The sequence below is a fragment of the Phoenix dactylifera genome, chromosome 11, assembly GCF_009389715.1.
Source record: "Phoenix dactylifera cultivar Barhee BC4 chromosome 11, palm_55x_up_171113_PBpolish2nd_filt_p, whole genome shotgun sequence".
NCBI lineage: Eukaryota > Viridiplantae > Streptophyta > Magnoliopsida > Arecales > Arecaceae > Phoenix > Phoenix dactylifera.
In genome coordinates this window covers 13602973-13615790 of record NC_052402.1, presented here as the reverse complement: position 1 = coordinate 13615790, position 12818 = coordinate 13602973, and the positions used below count along the sequence as shown (strand labels likewise).

The following is a 12818-nucleotide window of genomic DNA, read 5'->3' as shown; positions in this document are numbered from 1 at the left end:
CTCCTATGCGAAGCGGGTACTAGGTGCGGATCGCATCCTCCTCGAGGGGAATTCGACCACGGTGATTGAGTGGATCTGGGGATAGAGGTGCTCAGTCGAGGACCGGCCGCTGCCCCATGATATTCGCAGAGCACTGGGGAAGACTGACTCTCATCAGGCCACGCATGTATATCGGGAGGTGGACAGTGCTGCAAACTGGATTGCTTCCTTCGCGGTTCATCATTCAGGAAGTTTTTTCTGGCTAGACCACGGAGCTGTGCCCATACCTTTGCGCAGTATTTTGCTTTTTGATTTTGTTGGCTGTTTTCACACTCACCAGGTGTGAGCCGCCGATTTACCAAAAAAAAAAAAAAAAAGATTTTGCCTATCTACCTGCTAATACTACGTTTACTGAAGGAATCTAGTCTAGAAAAATTGCTTCTCAAAAAAAAAGGAAAGAAAAAACCAAAATTGCAAGAAAAAGCTTCATTTTCTTGCAAGATGAGATGATTGTGAAATAGGAAGATAGTATTCAATGAGTTCATTTAGGGAAAAACATGTTTCAGTAAATATAATTTACTGAAATTTAGTGATAGTACTGAAGGGGAGGAAATTGTAGAAATGTTGTCTTCATCGAAGAAGTTACATAATGAAGAAGTTACAAGTCAGAATGTTGAGTTTGTCAAATAATACAACCTACATGATAAAACAATTCCATGCCCTGACTTAGCCCAAACTTGAGCTAATACTTGGCCTGTAGTTTGTTTTGGGGAGAAGGATGGGGAAGACCCACTGATTAATTTCTTACGAAGTGAAACGATTTGATACTTGGCCTTAAGTGCAAATACACTTTTTTTTTTCAGTTTTATCAAAATACTAAGATAGATAACTGTGTTCTTCTTTTCTCTAGATATGGATCCGGATATCAGGTTACTGATAAGGATCCACATACCATAAAGATGGTTCTTTCTTATTTTGATGATGCTTTAGATTTTCATTTCAATTAATGGTTCATATAATTGCTTTGTTTAACTCATCAATCAATATGTATTAAACTAATCCTATTGTTAGACATATCCATTTTTTCATTCTTTTTAAAGACAATATGAATGTTGCTAACATCCCATTCACAACTTTATGTACTTTGAAAGGAATGCATGATTCTAATATCTGATCTGGATGTATAGTTGTTTATAAACAACTTTACATACTTGATCGAATTGGCATCTGCGCATTGATATACTCTTTCAGTGAATATAGTAGAAATGGAAATTTCAAATTTTGAAAGGAATGCATGATTCTAATTTTTATATTATTTTTCCCAATATCTGTCTGTGCAGATCAAAATTCAAGAAGTGTGATAAATTTCAAATTTCACATCATGTTCCAATACCTTATGCTTAATATTTGGTCAGTAGGCTTCGACGAGAAATAGCACTTTGCGCTCGGCGGCATAAGAAGTCTACATTCAATCTTCCTTAACAATCTCTGGAGTTAATTGCAAGTTAACATCCTCGTTTAATTTCACATGAATAGGCGGCTTGAAAGTAATCTAGAATGGCTTGCTCCGCCGAATTCTGGATTTTTCTCTCTAAGAAGTTCCTGTTGCCATGATAAGGCATTGTTCTGAGATCTCCTTTAATTGAATTCAAACTTCATCTAGTCCTCCTTCATCTGCCTCTTTTGTGTTGTAACTCAGAAATCTCCTTCCCCATAGTCTCAGTTCTCCTGAAAATATTACCCACCATATCTTGATTCCACTCCTTTAATGACTTCTTCATTGCCTTCTTAGTTTTGCAAAGTTGCTGGACACTCGGTATGATAGACAACTGAACTTAGACATCTTGCCTCTGAGCTATAACAGAGAGGGACAGTGATCAGATCTAGTTTGAACAAGATAAGTCAAACTAGAATCTAGAAATTGGTCAATCTAGTTCCTTTCAGCCAAGCCCCTATCAGTATGCTCCAAAACACAGCCAATCCTTCTATTATTTACACCAAGTGAATCCATGCCTAGAAAATGGGAGATCCATAGGACCATCGATTGCTATGAATTCTCTACATTGACTGATTTCACTGTTGAATCTAAAAGGCTTGCCACCCTGCTTAGTCTTCTTGGAAGAACCTCTCAATTAATCAAAGCTATATTAGTGAAAGAATCATGCAGTAGTCCCAAGTAAAGACTAAAAGAAGAATGGTTGAAGTCTTCATGTAACCTGTTACCGCAGATTGAGGCAATAACTGAGGTAGATAAAAATCTCAAACTCCATCTGCTTTGTCCAGTGCTAATGACTTTATCAGAATTTACAAAAGCAGGAATACTTACAAAAATGGACTCGTGCATCATTCTTCATATTGGAGAGAGAGGGGAAAAAGAAGCTAAACAAAAGGCAGTTGCTGCTCTATGACTGTAATTTAATCAGCAACTCAGAAGGAAGAAAGTTCAAGATAAGTCCATGTTGTCTATGGGGAATGACAGGGTTTAGACCCTGATGGGTCTTGAGCTCCTGACATCTTTACGTACTCGATCTAATATACCAAGGAAGTCCCTCACAATTATGAATATCCGGAGTGAATTCGCTTCATCCCTGCGCATGTTCCGATAATAGTACCCGGTGATCTCTCTGACATGTAGGGCTTTATTTTGATCACTTTTCAGCTCTTGGATGATCTTTTCAGCATGGTGCATGAAGGATTTCATGGAGTGGACAAAGCTGCCACTAATGTCATCATTGGATAGGTTTATTTCTACTAAATGTTTCAGCTGATCCATTCCGCGGGAGAGATTTGAGGCTGAGCTAACCAATACATTCCAGTCTATACTTGTCTTCTTGACATTGCAGAGCTCTGTGATGAGTCCTTCCAGACCCATTGCCCTGTGAACCTCTTCTCTTTCCTCAGCAGCCATTGGCTTATTTTTGTCTTGTTTAGTTTTCTGTCTTGCTGTCTCCATAGCATTTGCACCTTCTGACCTGATCATCTCTTGAACAACAAAATGCAGGAAGGTGGTCTTTCCATCAGTTCCCTTGACATCTGCAAGTTTTAGCAGAGCATCAAGTTTGAAAGCTCTCACACTGCCTTTTATAGTCCCGACATTCATCCGATTCCCTGTTTTGAGCACAGCCTCAAGCAATCTTAAGAAAAGCCTACTAGACCTAAGTTCCTTGCGGGCTTCCTGCACAGACAAAAGTGAGTCTTTAGCAGCAAGATTCAGAGTGGTTAATGAAAACTAAGGGCTAATGATTAGCTCCAAGGAACAGAGTAACTAATGAAAAAAATGTATATTCTGGTGTTTACTTCAAGCATTTCGAAGGACTTTCTGAGGTGAGAGACTTCATCTTCAAAAGTCTCCCTATATAACATGGCCTCAATCTTCTAGAATGCAAATGGAATGCAAAATACCACCTTAACAAATTTCTCTGCTTGACCTAATTCATCAATATCCCCTTCATAGTTGGAAAGTTTTTCTTGTTCTTCTATCTTCACCACTCCTAATTGTTGTGCACATAATCCTCTACTAAAGCAGTCCAACCAACAAATACTATGAAAACCATGATGTCTACTAACATAACCATTCGAAAGAAACAAATATAGTCTCTATGAGAGAGAGAGAGAGAGAGAGAGAGGGGGGGGGGGGGAGAATGATATATTTTTACCAAACCAACTCTACCTTGATTCAGAGCATCGCAGGCTTGCTCGGCAGTTGCATTCACGGCCTTCATCAGATTGTGATGTCTTGTAATCTCTTATGCTCCATGACATGCTTGCTAGGAGATGGGGTCTTGCCCTTGGCTTCTTCATTTTTGGCAGAACTTTGCAAGTTGTACTCAAAGAGTGATCCAATCATTGCTCATCCAATATGTATGAGAATTTTACTAAGGAATCAGATTCCTTTGGCAGATTTTCTGATTCCAATGGAAATTCTCATACAGATTCAAACAACGATTCCATTGGAACTTCTGTTAAAGGAATAAATACATTTTAAACAATGTTTTCATTAAACAATACAGAATATATAACTTCTGAGAACTTCCTGAAGAGTAAATAGTAATATGTATGTTTTCATTAAAGAATGCAGAGTAAATACCTTTCAAGTTTTGTGCCTTGGAATCTGATTCCGGTTGAACCAAGAAGAGGAGAGCTGTGTGATTGTCCTTTGCCTTATTCCATGGACATTCTTAATTGCAATTCTCTACGACAGTTTTTTTTTTTTCTCTTTTTTTCAAGTAGGGTCTGATAAAATTTTTCAGACTAATAAGGTCAAATTACACATGGCATCCAAAGTTTTAACCAATGATTCCCCTCAGAAATATTTTAACTGATGATCCTTTGAAGTATAGAAGGGCTTTAAAGGCTTGTGATTCAAACACAGATCTTGCTTATACTTGAGTTCCAAATGCCCAAGCCTTTTGCCAAGGGGGAAATTGACCGGATCCAACTAATCACTGCTTGCCTTTCAGATACACAGGGTAATGCTAAAGGCTAATCTTCATGACTCGTTTGGTTCGCGAAAAAAAAAGGGAGGAAAGTGTGGTCAACGAAAAAGTAATAAGATGCCTCTTGTTTGGTTGGAATTTTCAAAGGAGAGAAATGGGAAAATTGTATTCCCATGGAAATATGGTTCCCACATTTTATAGAAAAGTCTTTTCCATGAGGCGGAAAATCACTCCATCTTTATTTTTTCCAAAAAGACCCTTCAGCATTAAAGAGGCATTAAAGACCTAACTTTTATTAAGAGTATAATAGAAATTACACATAACCTTTCCAGGAAAGTGGATGGCCAACCAAACATAGGCACTCTAAAAATTTGTCACTTTTTCATATTAAACCAAACATGCCAAAAGTACATTCCCAGACATTCTCTTGAATTTTTCCAGGAATCATATTCCTAGGGGGAAAAATGCTTCCCGCGAACCAAACGAGCCCTCATTGAGTATTGAAGAGATTTAAGGCCTAATGACTGTTTGTACAATGAAACGGATATCCATATGATGTCTTCCACATGAAAGAGAAGGCGCAAAGATTAAGGAAGAAGTATGAAAAAAGATATCTGTAAATCTGAAAAAACAAATCATGATACCAAGTTCTCTGGAATTTTGGAAATACCGTTAAAAATAGATTAGATGTTCCAATAAAGTTACCATTTACACTAAAATTTATAGGTAAAGTGATCTACATCCAAGCATCTCCACAATTGACATCTATAGGAAACTCTTTTTGAGAAAACAGTAATAAGAAATAACAGAATCTACACAGTATTAGCACAACAAACCAAGTAATTTACGAAATAAACATGTGCAACACAACAGAACCTCAAGGTTGTCATTATCACTAATTTATTTGGAGATACAAATGGAATCGTTCAGATGTACATCAATGTTTGTAAGTTAACTAAAAACTAAAACAAAATAAGGGTAAAGCCAGAGAAAGAACCCAATGGAAATGCGGTATCATCTGGAATGAGGCCGACAGGAAAACTTTGGATAGGATTCGCAAAAGGATCTGACTCTAAAATCTTTATCACCTCCTCAACCCAACAGGCCCTTATGACATGCGCCCATGTAAGAAATTCTGGACTACAATAAATACAGCATAACACGCAAGTTCCTTAGTCGTTAATGGGGGTCAATGGCTTGAAGCTGTGTAGGCTCCAAGGGCTCCATTTTATCCTTGCAACCTCTGGAAAAAAAATAGAATAGGGTGCATGGAGATCACACCCCACATAGCTACTGAAATCTTCAAAAAATGGTCAGCATTCTTGAAACTAACTATACAATCATGGCAAGCTTCATCTGGACATGACCAAGCTTGAAACTGTCATTGGGGCACTGAACAGAGGATCACCACCAATCTTGCAGTTGTCATGATCAACTTTCAATGATTTGGGTAGCATAAACACCCTGCAAGCATTAGACTGTTCTGCTTCCTCTCGGCTGCTACTGCTGTGAACTTCACAACGTCTTTTAGTATGATCTGGATCATCACAGGCAAACTCTCTTCTCTTCCTTTTCTTTGATGAGCCCCATTTCAAGCCATCCAGATAACATTCTTTAGCAAGATCCAACACATCTCCAGATTTAAATATCAATGAATCTCTATGAGGCGTAAGCTTGCATTCAACAGTTCTCTCTGCTGCTGCGCTCTCAGTTAGGTATTCTGTTTCAGGAAGCCTATTGGTGTCTGGTGATTGAATTGGGATTCCTTCATCGCTGAACAAACCCATATCCTCACGCTCCATAACAGACAACAATGAGCTTACAGTATCTTTTCTGTCTTTTATATGATTCCATTTGTTGCCAATCCATTCCTGTGAGGGTCTCAAGCCACCCTGGCTAAAAATAGAAACTTGCTTTTCTCCTGCAATACTCAAACAAGCAATATTCAACATTAGTAAGAATACTCGAGCAGTCCAGGAAAATAATTCTTGCAATTTTATCTATTCAGACACCAAAAATTGTACCAAGTTTAATGTAATGGTATAATGACTACAAGATTTTACCTGGGAAATATACATGGATTTGCCCTTCAGATTCTTTACGAATCACAATACCCTCCCACCAGCCATCATGCCACCATGCATCAACAATAGCCCCAACATTGAAGCTACATGACAACCTGCCTCTGTCTGATGGATTTGGACGAACCACTGGCCTCCCACATAAGCGTATACCCAACCTATCTGTTGCTGCAACCCTTGAAAGCAGAACCCATTCCTGTAAAAAAAATTGAAAAAAAAATGTTCAGATATAAGCACATCCACCCAGGCATAAGAGAAGAAACATACATGTAAAATTTATTATTTACCTCTAAACTGCCATTTTCATCAGCATCTTGAACATCTTGATAGCGAACTTTCACCTTATCATGGTGCCTTTTAATAATCACACATCGGAACCAGCATCCCCTTATTCCACTATCTTGTGACAGTACTTCGACATGGCATCCTGGAGATAGCTGCGGCTGGAGTTTTTGCTTGAACAACTCCTTTCCGAGGAAACCAGGAGCAGAAATGGTGTCTGTCATATGTCTTTCTTCTTTACTGCTAGCACCCAATTTTGTTTTCCTGTTCATATCCCTAGCAACTGTTCCGGCAAAATCAATACCACCACTACTCAACCTATGTTTCTTAAGTCCACTTCGGGGATCATGGCAATTTCGATCCCCATCCAAACTAGAACCACCGCAGGTTATTTTAAATCTCAATTTCAAAGAAGATGTAAACATAGACCGAAGTAGTTCCTGGCTCCAGTAGCCCTGGACCTGAGTTATGTCGAAAGGTTTGACATCATCATTGTCAATCTGCCTGCGACACAGGTAAGGTTCCCAACTGCTATTCTTTGCCTCATTCTGAAACTTCTCAAAATGCTGAGCACTGAGGACGGCAGCTAATCCATCAATGCATTCAACACTGAAATCTTGAAGACAAAGAGAGAAGAAAATCTCTCTGTCATTAACATCAGGAGGCAAAAGAATACCAACCTCATCAACTTTGTGAAACCATCGTACCACAGCCATATTGTTGGCTCTCAAGTCCTCATACAAATCTTCCACATATGCCACAAGTGTCTGATTCTCTTCAGTCATGACATGGACAAAGTCATGAACCTAGGCAAGCATATGGCACACATTAAACCAATGCAAAAATAATAACAAGAATGAAGTCATTGCAAATTAAATACATACAGAGATTGTAATTCCATTCCAGCAGAAAGATCGGTAGTGTTTGCGTCTTTTCCTGCAAATCCATGAAGAACCTAACCATGAAAATTCTTCAGATTGATGTCCCATTTTCCCTGATGAAAGGCCCTGAATAAACAAAGGGAAGCAATAGAAAAGAAAGATAATAATAAATGAAACAGCTTCTAGCTTCACTTGCTTCGCAACAGAAAGATAATTCACACAATTAGAGAAAAATACAACCAATATAATTTCTCTACCTTGGAAGCAGGGATATATGTAGGTTCATCATCTTCATCATCTGAAAATCTATCCACCATAGGAGAAGATCCATAAGATATTGAATCTGTAAAAAGAACAGACATTTTGTTGGATTGCAAAATCTTCATCAAAACAAAACTCAAATTTAAACTATGATTCTCAACCTTCAGACAACCATCCCAGTTCATGGGAGACTCTAAAAAGAATAAAAAAGAAAGAGAGAACCTATAAGAAACTACATAACAATTATAAAACCAAGTTTTCAAAAGGACAGGAAAACAGGAAAGTTGAAACCCTCAAAATTGAAGTCTACAGTAAAGAAACACCTTGCAAAAATTGACATAATGTGAAGTTGGTTCAGAAGGAAAGATGGAAAAAGAAAAAAAGGATAAGTGGCAATAACAACCTCATGCTGTAATCCAAACTGTACTGTAAATTGTGAGAATTGGATCCAACTAAAGCATAAAATCAAATTATGAATTACTGAACTTCTTTCCTAAAGGTAACCTTGGTAAAAATATTAAAATTACACAGGCATAGAAAATGGGTAACTTGTGTTCAAAAGGTGAAGGTTGTTAAATAACAATTTGAGAAAGAACAAGTGTTTCTCACTACATTGATAGATTTCTAAAGCAGATTCCCTTGGAGAAAGTACAATATCAACCATATTACTAATATCTTTGAAAGAAATGGCATCTCGAGCAAGTCTAGAAACTACAAGGACGTGACCTTCAGTATGCTATCTGTTCTTGACTCGTGAAGGGTTCCATGTGCACTGAAACTGGCACCGAGTCATAACTATTTGTAGTACTTGCTGAGACTATTTCATCTGATCAGATAAAGGCTTTCAAGCAAAGCAACACAAGGAATACAGTCTTCAAGATCCATAACGTACAAGAAATCTTTCAAAGTCAAGTTAAATTTGCAGATGCCTGAGGAATGAAATTAAATTCAAAAAGATAGCTGTAATGAGGCTAGCCAAACTGAGAGATCTATTCGGTGAAGGATCTGCCAAGATCAAAGATCATTAACAAAAACAATGAGAACAATGAAAGAAAACATGTAGTCACCTAAAACAGTACAGGGGTCGAATAAGAAGTTAGAAATAACAATCTTCACCTAAAAGCACAGGTGAGACAATAGTCACCAACTAGGCAAAATAATTTTCAAATCTACAAGACAAAACAAACAGCAAATTTTAAGAAGATGGGAAATAACTTGATAACATACTATATACACACTAAAAAAAACTCTAGATTTTTCATAACAAACTCTGTAACCCAAAAAATTACTGAAAGCAAAACTCTAAACTAAAGCCATCATCAATATAAACAAGACTAAATAATCATCAATATAACTTCAAATTTTAAAAAAGAAGGGAAGCAAAGAGCTGCATAGTACGAATTTTTTTTTATTCAAACGTCCAGACAAAAAAAATAAAAAAGAACAAATTTCACATATTTTAGAACACATAAGATAATTTATCCAAAGGAAGCCCAAGATAATTTCTAAGGGTTGGGAGAGAGAAGGCACAGCGATGAGGAAAATTACCTCAAATCAGAATACTAACTCCACAGGAGTTATGAATCGAAGAAAGTTCATGGAGTAAAATTTTAAAAAAAACATATATAGAAAAGAAATCAATATATCATGGTTTTCAGGAGTTAAACATAATAGCATGAAGACTCCTGAAAACAAAATAGCTCCAGAACAAATAGAAAAGCCACAACATAAACGAAACAGAGAAGACTACATGGATGAGAAAGCAAAATAAATAAATAAAAGAAAAGACAAAATCAAAAGTATACAAAAAAGGATTATCTTTCAAAAACTGGTGGCTTGATAACAGTAGCCCAGACCCACCAAAGTTTATATTTTCCTTCTAAGATTTCCAGTGGAAAAAATAGAGGGCAAAAGGGATATCTCCTTGTTCTTGCACAATGAGCGTTACCAAAGCAAGGAGCAAACGACCCAGAAAGCTTAAGGTGTCAGTAGATCCGAAGGAAATCCAAGGTTGCTGACGCCAACGAAGAAATTCAAACAAGAAAAAAATTTAAAAAATCACGTTTTCAATTATGTTTGCAGGTTCTCTAGATCTATCTCCCCTTAACTTCAACCAAAAGAAGCAACCAGAACCAACTATTTGAAACACTATTACCTTCTATTTCTTTCATAGAAACTATCTATATATGCAACAGAAAGAGAAGAGATATGTGATGGATTAGGGCTATAGTTGAAACGAACCAAAGAACCAACCCTTAAATAATTCCTATCAAAAAATGGAACAGACATATACGAAATCGAAGATTTCAATAAAAATCATGTAAGAATCATCAAAAAATATCCTTTTCAAATTATTTCACGGTTTAACTTCCTGGATATCGTATGATAAGTGAACAGAAGCAATCTATGACAAGTCACAGAGTTGGCCCATCAATTAGCCTTCTATGAATTTATATATATATATATATATATATATATATATATATATATATATATATATATATATATATATATATATATATATATATATATATATATATATATAAAACAACCAGAGAAATCCCCAAAACTTTGCACACCAGCACCTCCACTCATCAATCCAAACAAAGAAAGGAGCACTTTTCCCAAAAACCCATCAAGGATACAAGAGATCCATACGAAAGCTACAGAATCCCAAAACCAAACCCGATCCCAAAATAACATCAAAAAATCCACCTTTTCAATTCTTTCACGTTTTTCCAAGCTTTATTTCTTCTCAATTTCAATTCCGGAAGGAAAAAAAAAGCCATCTTCTTTAATCTCTCACGGATTTCCAAGCCTTATTTCTTCTCAAATTCTAAAATTTATTGCGGGAACAGGCAAGCCGAAATACCTGAGACGAGGGAAGAGAGCCAATCGACGACCTCCCTGCGGGACCGCCACTTGAGGGACAGCCCGGAGGACGACGACGGCGGGCAGCCGAAGGACGCGCAGGAGGAGGCCAGAAGATGGTGGCCTGGCCGCAGCGCAAGGAGCGATCTGAGGAACTTCCCAGGAACGGCGTAGGACATGTGGCGCACGCTCTTCTCCCGCCCCACCACCGCCAAATCCATCCCGCAGCCGGCGTCCCGGAGGTAGTAGTGCACCACCCTCCTCCCCTTGTCGTTCGACACCACCACCTCCTCCCACCCGACGAACACCTTCCCCATTTCCCCCATATCCAAACCCTAATCGCAGATTCGCAATCCAAGAGAGAGAGGATTCGTTCCGACAAATATGTAAATAAATAGGAGAAGAGGAAGGGGTGGAAGAGATTTGGGTGGGGAAAGAAATCGACGGCGGGGATTTCGTCCACGACGTTAAATCCGACGAAACCACCTCGAAAGGACGGGGATCCTAATGGACATGGAGACGTTATTACCCCTAATAAGTCCAATTATTTACGTGATTCCCATCATAGGTTCGGATGACCCGAACAGCGAGGCCAGTGGAGGGAGGACGCGACACGCGTCCGAATTTGTGGTGAGCGAATCGGCGGCTTTGCGTGTTGATTACGTCAAAAACGCGTGCCAGAATTTGTCGGGTTATTTTATGTGGGTCAGCCGATCCGTTTTCAATTTATTTTTTTTATTTTATTTTTTTTTTATTTTTTATTTTGCTACGGCGGGTAATTCAAATCTTTTTTAGCTCATTCACGGGTTCAGGTATGTTAGGCTCCATTGAAAGTTTGCAAGCGCAAGTCAGCCTGGTGCCAACCAAATTCCCCTAAACAATCCAACAAAATTGATCTGGTTAATGTTGGAAATAATATTAGTTTTAATTGTAAAAAAATAAATTTTCTTATTCTCTAAATTTTAGTTATTTTAAATATTTTAAAATATATTTTTATGAGACGCCTCTTTTCAAAGAGTTGGACTTGCCATGACGTATCTTTGAAACGTCTCTTCGATCTTCCTGATAATCCAGGATTTATTCAAAAACAATCTGATCTGTTTTTTTTAGTATTCTATCTTCCAAAAGCTTTTTCTACAAATAGAGACTTTTTTCACCTTTCTTTTCTATCTATTATTTATTTTATAAGCATCAGAAGAAGTCAGTCGGATTAAGCCTCCACAGTGATCGTACTCGTTAGAAAAGGATCGAACCGAGCTAGATTGTTGTACTTTACGAACGAGATCACCGCAAACCTGCACGTGAAGGATGAATCACGTTCTTAGAGTAGTGTATATCACACGCCTCAATCCAGGCACGCTCTTTTCAACCTTCTAATTTTATTCTAGTAGATTATTCCTTTATAATATTTTTATTAAATAAAAATATAACAATTTATAGGCAAAATATTATTTTCAACGGTTAACATTACAAGAGCCTCACTAGGGCCTCTTGTTATTAATTTTATTTTTGAAACTATTTTCTTTTTGATTGTGAAGAAGATATATTTTGAAGCAAACTTCATGACAGATTTACACCTCAGTGATTCTCCATTATCTTGATTGTTAAAGCTGAAGTTCTTCTTTCTTCCGAGGAGGAGGCTATCCATATCTTTCTTAGGGTTCCCATTCAAACCAGCTTCGAAAGTAGGTTGCCTAACAAAACTTATGTTTAGATGATACCTTTGGGCCAACTTGGGTTTGGAAGTAGGTTGCCTTTTGTCATAGTCTCAAGTTTCATACTTCTTGGTTCGGATGGATTTAGATTTGCTTAATACCATTCGAATAAGTTGACCCCACTTCCTCCTCCTCCAAACTCTAGTGACTTATCTACAAATTGGTTGACCCAGATAAGATTCCTGGATCAATCAACTCCACAAAATTGACTATAAGGTAGAAAATTATATGATCCAATTTGATTACTTGGCTAAGATTAGTTCATTGCTTTATTAGCATTCGTAATTGCATAGTTATAATTGAAAAGTTTTT

The 12818-nt window shown here is 37.5% G+C and overlaps 2 protein-coding genes across 3 annotated transcripts; both read right to left on the bottom strand.

The window, feature by feature from the left end:
* Positions 1–838: 838 nt before the first annotated feature.
* LOC103715033 (formin-like protein 11) lies at positions 839–3741 on the bottom strand. The gene is made up of 3 exons (XM_026807675.2): positions 3650–3741; positions 3382–3496; positions 839–3208 (listed from the first exon to the last, which is right to left on the bottom strand). The coding sequence occupies exons 1-3, from the start codon at positions 3739–3741 to the stop codon at positions 2462–2464; spliced, it is 954 nt and encodes a 317-aa protein (XP_026663476.1). The 3' UTR covers positions 839–2461.
* Positions 3742–5273: 1532 nt separating this feature from the next.
* LOC103715034 lies at positions 5274–11161 on the bottom strand. Of its 2 annotated transcripts, none has more exons than XM_008802534.4 (6): positions 10793–11161; positions 7917–8002; positions 7663–7785; positions 6784–7584; positions 6479–6692; positions 5274–6336 (listed from the first exon to the last, which is right to left on the bottom strand). In XM_008802534.4, the coding sequence occupies exons 1-6, from the start codon at positions 11115–11117 to the stop codon at positions 5768–5770; spliced, it is 2118 nt and encodes a 705-aa protein (XP_008800756.2). In that variant the 5' UTR covers positions 11118–11161; the 3' UTR covers positions 5274–5767. The 2 variants fall into 2 exon arrangements, with proteins under 2 accessions (XP_008800756.2, XP_008800757.2); XM_008802535.3 differs by lacking the exon at positions 10793–11161 and adding an exon at positions 8647–10342.
* Positions 11162–12818: the final 1657 nt, after the last annotated feature.